The sequence below is a fragment of the Tribolium madens genome, unplaced genomic scaffold (assembly GCF_015345945.1).
Source record: "Tribolium madens isolate multiple individuals breed KSU strain unplaced genomic scaffold, Tmad_KSU_1.1 Scaffold_11;HRSCAF=98;Tcas5.2_LG3b, whole genome shotgun sequence".
Classification (NCBI taxonomy): Eukaryota; Metazoa; Arthropoda; class Insecta; order Coleoptera; family Tenebrionidae; genus Tribolium; species Tribolium madens.
In genome coordinates this window covers 4,633,741-4,645,760 of record NW_025400975.1, presented here as the reverse complement: position 1 = coordinate 4,645,760, position 12,020 = coordinate 4,633,741, and the positions used below count along the sequence as shown (strand labels likewise).

Sequence of the window (12,020 nt, the reverse complement as noted above, 5' to 3'; positions counted from 1 at the left end):
TTTTTTTCTTTTTGCATTTTTTTTATTTGTTATTCAGTATATATTTTTTATTTATTTACTCCTATTATATATTTCTTAACACATAAATTTTAAATTGTGATATATTTAGGAGAAATCTTTATTTTTATCAAAAGAAGTTCTCTTTGATTTACAAGAACACAGAAAAATGGAACCAGGCTATATTTCTTAAGATATTTTAAACATTTGTGTATGAACTTCGCCATAATTGAGATTTTTTGTAAATATAGTTTTTCAAATAAGGTAAGAGACCTAATAAGAGCCAGGGGAGGTTTCATTTTAATTATAGTTTTTCTATTAATTATTTTCTTCATTTTTGACTGAATTCGTAGAAATTTATTTAGGTATTGTAAGTGTTTTTTATTTATTAGTAATATACATTGAATTAAAACATTAAAAAATTAGGAGTAAAAAAACAGGTATGTTTTAATATCTACTTCAATTGTTGAACAGTTTAATTGCCGGATCATTATTGTGTTATTTGTGTTTTTTTATTTTACTTTGCATTCGAATTTATGATTTGTCGGTTTTTAGAATGTTTTACACCGAAATTGCTTTCTTATACCTCCACGACCTTCAAGTTTTTTTTGTTTTGTTTATTTTTATCTTTTTATTAGACAGATCTTCAAAACTAATTTTGTATCTTAGGGATAATGCAGAAAAAAATGATTTGTAAAAAAATGACAAATGAAATAACACACACCAAACGTTTTTTCAGCACGACGTGTTTCAACTTTTGAAGTAAGAATTAAAAAATATTAAAAACTCAGAAAAATTGATAAGGAATATCAAAAGTAAAACTAAAACACTGTAATTTTCAAAATTCGGTGCTCATGTATGCAATAATAATGGAAATTGAGACGAAAAGAAATTTTAGATGTTAGTCTTTTTATTCATTTTTCATTTTAATTATAGTTTTATAATTAATTATTTTCTTCCATTTTGACTGTGAATTCGTAGAAATTTATTTATTGCAACTGTTTTTTATTTATGAGTAATATGCATTGAATTAAAAAATTTAAAAAAATTGGAGTAAAAAAAAGAGGTATTTTCTAATATCCTCTTGAATTCTTGAACGTTTAATTAGCGGATCATTATTGTGTTGTTTGTGTTTTTTTTTTATTTTACTTTGCATTCGAATTTATCATTTGTCGATTTTTAGATTGTTTTACACCGAAATTCCTTTCCTACAGCTCCACGACTTCTAAGTTTTTTTTTTGTTTAATTTTATCTTTGTATTAGACGAATCTTCAAAACCAATTTTGTATCTTAAATAAATGCAGAAAAAAATGATTTAAAAAAAAATGACAAATGAAATAACACACCAAACGTTTTTAGGTACGACGTGTTTCAAAGACAAAGTGGACATCTTGAAGTAAGAATTAAAAAAAAAATAAAAACTCAGAAAAATTGATGAGGAATATCAAAAGTAAAACTAAAACACCGTAATTTAAGATTAGAAAAATTAGGACAAAAAGAAGTTTTAGAAGTCAATGTAAAACTTTGGATATCTTGATAACTCTATCAAAAAAATGTTTTTGAAGGAAAAGTGAACCTTCAGGAGGAATCAGTCCACTTTCATTATGGAAGTTATAGAATACTTGTTTGATAAATTTGTAATTAACAACTAAATGTGAAATTTCGAGTTTGAATAAAAATGTTTTCTCAAAATTTTACAACAATCATTCTGGAAATAGCCACAAAAATAAAACATGTGTTTTAATCTGAGATATTGAGATTTATTAGTTATCTTTTTTATAATTTTTTATAAATCCCTTCTTTCTAGTAAGGTTGGTTTAGTGACAACTCTACTGTTTTGAGACCAAATTATATTATTCTGAGATGGGACATGACTTCTATATGGTAGATGATGTGATTTATTCCCATTTTCTTAATGACAAATCGATGATTGGCGAAGGCCGTTTTGGCATCGTTTTAGCATTCCTCGCATCCTCGCTACACGTTCGACACTCATCGAGCAAGTGTTGGGTAGTTCGAAGGGACGTGAAGCGAATTCGTCGATTAATTATGAATGCTGGCAAGCTTTTTGTAATGGATGAAGAGTCTCGACATCTTTACAATGGCCGGGAATGCGCTTAACGGACAATTATCACGACGCGGCGGTCACGGCTTATTGGGCCGGAATCGGGACTCCGGATAGGATCGCCACGACTTGGATGAATCGTTGTTACATGGAATGAGTATTCGAAATTATCGCGGTAATAATAGAGGCAGCGGCCACGCCCGCTAAATCTTGAATCTCGACGCGTCACGAGCTGGACTCCGGGCAACTCCGGGAAAAAAAATAATAAAAACTGTTTGTGATTAAAATTTGACCCTCTTTAACTTTCTTTATCCTATAAGGACAGTATTGTAATCGGCTGAAATTTGACCTACCCAGATTTTTACATTTCTGGACGAATTATATCTTCAAGACACCAAAAAAGTTGGTTTGGGCTATTGGGTTGTGTGGTCGTGTGTGTGTAATTTGGTATGTAAGTTACTTGTAGGTAGGGGACGCAGCACGAAACAATTAGTAAAAATCGGTCGCACCGTTCGGCCGCAAAGAACAAAAAGCGGCCGCAAAATTATACGGTTTAAGATACAATAAATTTATGGGGATAAAAATTAGTTAGAATCATGAAATATACCTTATTAAACAGTAAAATGTGATAAAATAAAAATAATAACACATGGCGGCAAAAAAAAAGTCATGTCGTGACAACTTGAAAAATTTTATATCATTTTGTGCGTCTCCGTAAGACAAATCAAATGCACAAATTTTTTTTTTAAAAGTCCACACACTTTGAACAAAATCATTTTTTCTAATTTAAATGAATTTAAAATACTTTAACTTTAAAAAATCATTACTCAATAACTATTAGGCCGATTTCCTTGAAATAAAGACCATTCTAAAGGCCTTGTCCTTTAGAATGATATGAAATTTGAAATTGAATATTGGCAAACTTTTCTTCGAACAGTGTTCGAAGAAGTTCGAAGTAAATCGAAATAATCTAAGAAAAACCCTACGAGTATTTTTTTTTTTTCATCATTACCATCGTGTAGAGCATTTCTTTATTAGTTGTAATTCCAAGTTTTCAAAAAAATATACCGAGTAGTTTTCAAGATATGATTTTTTGAAGTTATGGTTTGCTAATCAAGCATTGCTCCATATAGGAGATATGTATGTTAATCTTACTTAAAATTGCATTTTTATAAAAGTATTTGTTTTAAGACTCTTCTTTTGCTTAAAAATGGTCAATTACACCTTCTTTGTTCTAATTAGAATAAACAAAAACTGTTTCTTTGCTTAAAACAAACAAAGAGTACCTGCATACTAATTAAAGCAAATAAAGAGTCTTTTTTGTTCTAAAAATGATCACTGATCATTGAGCAAAAAGGATCTAGAAGTTTAAAGCAGTAGCTTTAAATATAAGAACAAATCTTTTTCAAATTAAATCACTTTCCATTCAGATTCTAAATTGCTCACTTTGTTCTAGCTTTCTGAACTTTTTTTGAAAATGTTCTGGGCAAATGCTTTCTCATACCTTTCGAGTGATGTTAAATGCAATAAGTCAGTTGCTTTGTGTACACGATGGTGACAAAGAAAAAAAAAATACTCGTAGGGTTTTTCTTAAATTACCTCGATTTACTTCGAACTTCTTCGAACACTGTTCGAAGAAAAGTTTTGCCAATATTCAATTTCAAATTGCATATCATTTTAAAGGGCAAGTCCAACCCTTTAGAATGGTTTTTATTTGAAGGAAATCGGCCTAATAGTTATTGAGTAATGATTTTTTAAAGTTAAAGTATTTCAAATTCATTTAAATTAGAAAAAAATTATTTAGTTCAAAGTGCGTGGACTTTTTAATTTTTTTTAGTGCATTTGATTTGTCTCATTGAGACGAACAAAATGATATAAAATTTGTCAAGTTGTCACGACAGGACTTTTTTTGTCGCCTTGTGTAATGGGTACCGAACTAAAAAAAATTGCACCCCAGATTCGAACCCGCGGCAACTATGATCTATTTCGTGTGAAATCCGGCAGGTGACACTAACACCGTAAGGATGTTTTCTAAATAAGTTGGATAAGGAAAGTTGTGTGATGTTCACACCAGATTTTTCACCGACGTTATGCAATTTTTCGATATGTCGGTCTATAAAAGCCCAAAAAGGGTACTCCCGCGACCGTCGACGACAACTCGAGGCATTATTCAGCCCACCTCGGCTATCCTTGACTACGGTAACGACAATTGTGAGTCGTGGGCGTCCTCCGCCGGCTTTCTATTCTTATCTTTGTTGATGATTGATGGAAAGCATCGTCGATTGGACGCTCGGGTTTCCGTTGTCACTCACCGTTGAAGTCTCTCGACAACAACAACAACACGGCTCGTCTCTCGATCACAATTCAATTTTCTTGTCGTCTTTTATTTTTCCTGATTGTTTTTAATTGTGCGTTGAACACGCGCGTGGCCTTGGTCGACGAGCTTCTTCTTCGTGAGCGATTGGAATATTTGAATTATCGCACCGACACGATTGGTCCATTAGCTGTGTACATTCTTTATCGCGGCTAATCGTGAGAAATATGTATTTGTAGGGACGTTGACATTTGCGCTGAATGCCCGCAAGTGGACTATTTTCGTGCACATTGACGGAGAAGAGACGTAAATGTCAGATGATTTCTAATTAATTGTGTAGGTGGGGGCAGTAATGAACAGGCGCCAACCTATTTTTGCGCACCATCACTCATTATAAGGCTCGAAACTGAAAAATCAGTTAACTAATTTGTGGTTTTTGAGGTGTGCCTACTAAAGGAAAATTACAAGAAATAAAATCAGGTTTTTTCCTAAGAAAAAAACTTTTTCTTGTATTTTTTGTTAAGCGATATACAGAGCAAAGTTTTCCCAAAGGAATAATTTAGCTTTTCGCATTTTTATTGTTAAAAAGGGCACCATTGACTTTAGAAATACAGCATTTATTTACCATTGCAAGAATTGGATAGGAAAAATATTGTAAATCTCGCTACTAGTTATTGAAACTGATGGATTAACCAAAAGCTATTCAAGCCAGTATTTGGTTGAAATACTTTGAGTCAGGTTGATTCCCGGCTTCAAATTGAACCAAAACGATTGAAAGTATTACAAATTATTTTATTTCAGCCTAAAATTTTGATTGAAGCAATTATTTTTATAAAATAAATTAATTTTGAATTAATTCTGTATTAAAATCGAGAAAAATTAAATTGAAAATAGCTCAAATTGCTTTATTTTGAAAGAAAACTCTTATTCAAGCCATTATTTTTGTTGAAATACTTTGATTCAGGTTGATTTCCGGCTTAAAATTGAGCCAAATTGATTGGAAATAGCACAAATTGCTTTATTTCAGCCTAAAATTTTTATAAAGTACATTAATTTAGAATAAATTCTGTATTAAAATTGGTTTGAAAATAGTAAAAATTGCTTTATTTTGGAAGAAAACTCTTATTCAAGACAGTATTTGGTTGAAATACTTTCATTCAGGTTGATTCCCGGCACTAAAATAAAGCCAAACCGCTTGAAAATATCACAAATTGCTTTATTTTAGCCTAAAATTGGAATTGAAGAAATTATTTTTATAAAATACATTAATTTCAAATTAATTTTGTATTAAAATTGAATTGAAAATAGCTCAAATTGCTTTATTTTGGAAGAAAACTCTTATTCAAGACAGTATTTGGTTGAAATACTTTGATTCAGGTTGATTCCCGGCTATGTGATGGTAATTTGAATAGTGGATTGCAGTTTTTCCTTATGAGAAACATGTTTTTTGCTTTTGCTGGTCACAAAAGTGACCACTTTTATTACTACCTTTACCACTTTTAATACTTTCTTTCAGGCATGGAGTAAAAATTCTATTTTTTTGATTAAGCGTTTTTACTTATTGACATTTGTCAATCTTGTTTCTTTTTTACCTCTCTCCTTGCTTCAGCATTTTTTGGAGAGGTGCATTGTCGACATTTTGTACTATTTAGTGCACTAGTTATGCACTAGCTAAATTAATAAACACTTTCGAAAATCTTAACACAAATTCGATACTGACGGGTGACGTGTGTTATAATTTTCTTACTTGCAAAGTATTCCAATTAATTTGTTAATTTACTTGCTAACTATAGTGTTGCTCTTTATTCTTGATTTGAATACTTTTGTGGATAAAATATGTTATTCGTAGTAAAAGTGAGTTTATGTGGCTCAGCTGGATTATTTGCCTCACTCCGTTCTGCTTCGTCACATAAACTATCACTTTTACTGCTAATAACATAATATACTATTTTGTAAAATATTATCAGTTTATCTTATTTTTTCTCTTCTTTGAATTCAGGAAACTCGGAATAAGAAATTTCTAATATTTTTCAACACTTCTTTATTAAAAAGAAAAACAACAATTGTTGACACTACAATGTATTTATTGAGACTTTGATGACACTCACTATTTGTCTTCATTGAGGAACAAAAATAATAAAATACACATTTCTAAAACACTAAATTTTTCTGATAAATGATTTATCTAGTTTTTTAGAAAAAAGAAGTAATTTAATATTTGTTTTCTTATTTTGGATGCGATTATAAAAGATGTTTAATTATTACACATTTAAATTGTTTCAAACACATTCAAAACATTTTCCTTTTATTTTATATTACTTACTTTTAGTGACCTAATCAGTTTCCTAACTAGACTAACTTCTAAAACACATATTTTGTTATTTAAAAAATATTGCTTTTCTATTTTTCTTATAAAATTTTTAATATTGAATACCTAAGACACAAAAATTTAACTTCTCTATATTTACTTTTGGTGATTTTAATGCTCGAAGAGTTCATTTTTTCATTAGAAAAATATGTCAGCGTTTTTCAAATCTTATTTTCCACAATTTCAAATATGAGTATTTGACAAACATTATGTATAAAAAATTGCTCCGTTATGTCTACAGGGTGTCTCAATTAAAATCTTATCTCTCTGTTACTGGATACTGAAAACTTCAAACAAAAATAGTGAAATAAATAAACACAATACAAAAAATGTTTTTCAACTTTTAGTTAAATTTGGAACCTTATTCTACCCTCTTTTGCTTTAACTCTCCTTTGTATCTGTTTTCTTCTTTATTAATATACATAAACTGACGTCATGACAGACTTCGACAATATATTTCTTTATGTTATTAGTATTTTTTTCTGGTCACTTTATTATTGTTTGTTCTATACAATGAAAGACTTTTTAAATAGTTTAACACAAGTTTCTCGTAGGTTTGGTTCTTATTGTGTAATCCAAAAATTGAACCTTTTTTGGGGGTAAGAAAGGGAGACACGCTGTATTTATTTCTCTGCCTTTTTTTAAATTGCTGAATAATTTTCAGATAAATGAAACTGTGCTATTATTTGCGTCAGTTTCCCACCTTGCTTGTCTCGAAACAGCTACTTTTTTTCTTCGAAAATTCCCTTTGTCATTAAAACCTCGCCGTGGGTGTAAACAGCTTCAATGTTCGAAAATTATCGGTTACAGTTCGATCCGCGTCGATTATCCTCTAACCTCGAGCACATTTTTTCCTTAGAATGACTCGGTCCCAGAATTGGACCCTCACGAGAGCGCATAATTATTATTCAAATGTGAGGACGCGTGCGAAGCTCGACTTTTTCCCAGTCACTGGATTCCGGATCGATCCAAAACGGGAATTTCTAAATGAATTTACGCTTGGCCTTCCTCGACTTGTTGCTAAATATGGCGAAAACGACTTACACTAATGCATATATATCGTACAACTTATAACGCGAATTAGTAAACACGGTGCAATGTTTTTTTTTGCATGGTGGATGGCGCCGGCAAGGTGCGAGCAGGGCTACACCCCTAACACGGAGTTTTTGCTTTTTGATTTGTGGTGAGAATAGATTATTAGATGAGGAGAAACGTGTAATTAAAGATGCTTTGTTCTTTTTTGAGTTGAGAGGTTGTACCTGGGCTCCGGTTTCGCCCAAGGAGGCCGGGCCGAGGCAAAACTCGAGATGGGTGCTACATATGTAGACAAGTCAAAAAAATGTATTGTAATTTTATCTAGATACATATGTTTAGATATATTGTTCTAAACTCGAGTTCTTTAATAAAAATCGGAGATATTGAGTTTTAAATCTACTCTTAAAGTAAAATTCCCTCTCTCGAGGCTAGCAATTAGTAAGGTTGTATCGAAAAAAGGTCTGACAGCCGCCGCTGCGTCAAATTTTGACCCCATACGGCGATTTGTTAACCTGAACCATGACTCGGTAAAACACCATAGAAAATCGACCTTTTAAAACTTTTACACTAATGTTTTATGGTAATTGGTAAATGGAAGACCCACAGTTTTAATGGGTCTAGAAGAGAAAAAAAGAACCCAGTCGATAACTCACACCCTTGAATAAAAATTGAGTGGATGTGTTTCATGATGTCCAAAAGTCGGTCTATAACTAATCGTCTTAATGTTTTAACATTAATTATGAAAACTGAAAGAATGTTGATGTGCATTCCGTTTTGGAAGAGAGAAGGTCGGGGAGTCGACAGGGGGCCTTGGTGGAATGCGAAACAGAGGGCCCAGTTTTCGGTTTTTTGATGATTTCTGGGGGAATAGACGAGGTTTATTATTTTCCTCAAATTTTTTCTTGGAAGTGACTATTTTAATCTCAAAGTCGAGTCACCTGTAATCATTTGAGGCTCCTTGAGGAGGCAAGAAGTTGATGAACCCAATGAATCACAACTCACAAGCTGCCAAAGTTAGCATTTTCTTCTCTCATTCGTATGTTTTTAGGCCGGGAAATTTTGTCGTAATACATAAAACTACATTTTCGCAGTTGGCTTTGTTTACTGTATTTTGTTTTCAAAATAAACTATTTTTTATTTTTCTCCCGTCTGTTTTCTCTCTTCTTACTTCATTCTCTCTGCTCTTTTTTTCCTCTTTTCCTCTTTTGTTTCTACACTGGTTAAATTTTCTTCTCGTATTACGATATTTTATTTTTAAATATACACCAGTTTTCTTCTTTTTTATCTTTTTTATTCATCACTTCTTTGCATTTAATTTTTTCCTTTTGTCTCTTAGATTTTTAAGGTTGCGGTCAGTATTTCTTTTTGTTTTTCTTTCGTGTGTTTTCTCTCTTCTTATTTCACTCTTTTTTTCTGCCCTTTTTTCTTTTGTTCCTCTCTTGTTTCTTCACTGGTTAAATTTTCGACTCGTATTACGATATTTTATTTTTAAATATACACCAGTTCTCTTCTTTTTTATCTTCTTTATTCTTCACTTTTTGCATTTCACTCTTCTCTTTTGTCTCTTCGATTTTTAAGGTTGCGGTCAGTATTTCTTTTTGTTTTTCTCTCGTCTGTTTTTTCTCTTCTTGTTTCATTTTTCTTTCTGCCCCTTTTTCTTTTTTTCCTCTCTTGTTTTTTCACTGGTTAAATTTTCGACTCGTATTACGATATTTTATTCTTAAGTAACACCAATTTTCTTCTTTTATATCTTCTTTATTCTTCTCTTTATTCATTTGATTCTTTTGTTTCTTTGATTTGTGAGTTTGCGGTTAGTATTTCTTTTCATTTTTCTCTCGTCTGTTTTCTCTCTTCTTACTTCATTCTTCTTTCTGGCCTTTTTTTCTCTTTTCCTCTCTTGTTTCTTCACTGGTTGAATTTTCGACTCGTATTGCGATATTTTATTCTTAAATAACACCAATTTTCTTCTTTTTTATCTTCTTTATTTTTGTCTTTTTGCATTTCATTCTTTTCTTTTGGCTCTTTTCAGCTTTTTTCTCTCTGTTTTTACTCTTGTGTATTTTCTATTCTCACTTTTCTACGTGAAGAAGCAAGTTGTCTGAATTTTTGGATCAATATTTACTCTAAATATGCACCAATTTGTAGTTTTGAGCTTTTTTATTTTGTTGCTTTATTATTATTAACATATTCGTGTTATGAAATGACATTTTACGTTTCAGCTACTTTAATTATATTTAATACATTTATTAATACTTTTAATTAACTTTGTTATAGAATAGAAGACAAGACAATTTTTAAATTAAATTTTCCTACTTTGCTGGTTTTATAAGTTTGAGTTTTTTATTGTATGAATACAACCAAAAAACTATATTTCAAGATTTTATCAAATGCATTTAAATAATAATTATGTTATTGTTGTGGATTGTGGAACACTGTAAGCTTAAAATCGCCTTTAGAACACTTCCATCAAAATCTTGCGTCGACGTGGGTATAGAGGTCGTTTTTTCTACTACCCCTTGTTATTTTTCGGTCATATAAACAGAATGTGAATTTCTGGAAAAATCTAGTATTTTTAACGGCGACATTTCTTCGAACCAATCTTAAAGAGCCCCAAAAGACAATATTTAACTTGATTACTCCGCAATTAATTTTTTCCTTTGATAAAATGTCCCGGGGTGGAAGTCAGGTTTCATTCTTGACTGCACGTCGAAATCTCTACAATTTTCAAACTGAAACCTCTTATTCTCTCATGTAGCCGGCCGCGTCTTTCATCCCGACCACTTACATCTCGTGCCTTATTCTTTAAAATATTCCAACTCGTGCCACTATCGCAACAGAGCGTCGCGTGGCCCCATCAGACTTGTCCGCTCTCAAATCGAATTTCGACAAAATTCGCGCTTTTTTTTTTTAATCTTAGAAAATGTGTGATTGTGTACCAGAATCGTCCGGGGGAAAATTGGGGAAAAGCCCTGGCGAGACGCTTTTTGTCCGCTTGGCTCGGATTGTGGTCCGAGTTACCCACCTGTAGCCCAGGTAAACTAACTGGTGTGTGTTTCAGAGTCACGGCATGGAAGAGAGAGTCAGTTTGTTGTTTGGCGCGAGCTGGTGAGGAGCTTGCACCATGTGAGGGACGAGCCCGTCGACGGCCATCATGGGGATCCGCCACCTCCTGGTGTTGTTCGTTGTGGTGTTGTTGGTTTTGGTGTTGTGCGATTGCAGGCACGACAGGAATAGACGCAGAGGCGGCACCAAGGACAACGCACTGGGTCGCCATCACCAAGACAATGAGTTTCGCAATAAGGGAAAGAGTAAGTCGAGAGATGGGGGCGAAGAGGAGGATATTGTCAGTTGGAAATATTTCACACGTATTTGTATATTTACGAAAATAATTAACTTGACAAAATAATAAATTTTGTGATGATTACATCTTGTTGAAAATAACACATTTCTGAGAAATTTGTTTTTATAATTATTAAATGTTTTTCCAACTATTGTTAAGTCGAAAACAAGGTAATTAAATCTTAAATTTTTTATTGTTCTATTTTTGGTTTGTTTGAAACAGTTAAAAAAGGCCCAAACGTGTAAATTTTGACAAACAACCCGATAATTAACCATTTATAATCTTAAATAATTAGTTAAAACATCTGAAAAAATTTTTTTTATTTTTTTTAATTAGATTTTTGTTTGTTATAATTTATTGCCAAAGATTGTTTACTCAGTTTTCTGCTATTAAAGACAGATCTGAATAAAGATAATGTTATTTTATTATTTAAAAAGCTATCCACGTAAATATGAAAATTGAAGAAATTTAAATAATAAACATATGCCACAAACATTGCATAAGGAGTTAAAAATTCAACCTTAAAGGTGACAGTATTTTTAAACCAAATTTCGTGAATTGATTATGTTTTTGATTAATTATGGAAATTAACTAACTTTTCTGATTCTAAGAATTACTTGTTCTATATATTAATACTTTACTAAACTCAAGCAGTTGTGAAACCTTTAGAAAGATCATAAACTAGGTCAAAATTTTTCAGGACACAGGTTACATTTAAAAAATTAAATAACTAATAATTATATGTAATTTTTATTTAAATATTTATAAACGTTTCACCCAAATTAAGCTTCAAATGATGCTACAAGAATTCTTTCTGTAAAATTATTAAAGAGTATCACATGTTTTTTTGTTGTTGTATTTATGAAAATGATTGATTGAAGCTTGTGGTAGTAATAAATGG

General features: G+C 31.6%; 1 protein-coding gene across 3 annotated transcripts in view; it reads left to right on the top strand.

Annotated features, from left to right (window-relative positions):
• LOC123015668 (epidermal growth factor receptor) overlaps positions 1 to 12,020 on the top strand; it is an 84,736-nt gene that overhangs the window by 52,859 nt on the left and 19,857 nt on the right. For 2 of the 3 annotated variants that reach the window (XM_044415546.1, XM_044415552.1), the window contains one exon: positions 10,838 to 11,087. The exons of the other annotated variant lie outside the window; for it this stretch is intronic. In XM_044415546.1, coding sequence (XP_044271481.1) covers positions 10,931 to 11,087 — 157 coding nt within the window. In that variant the 5' untranslated portion in view covers positions 10,838 to 10,930. The remainder of the gene's footprint in view (positions 1 to 10,837; positions 11,088 to 12,020) is intronic. 3 annotated transcript variants of the gene reach the window in all.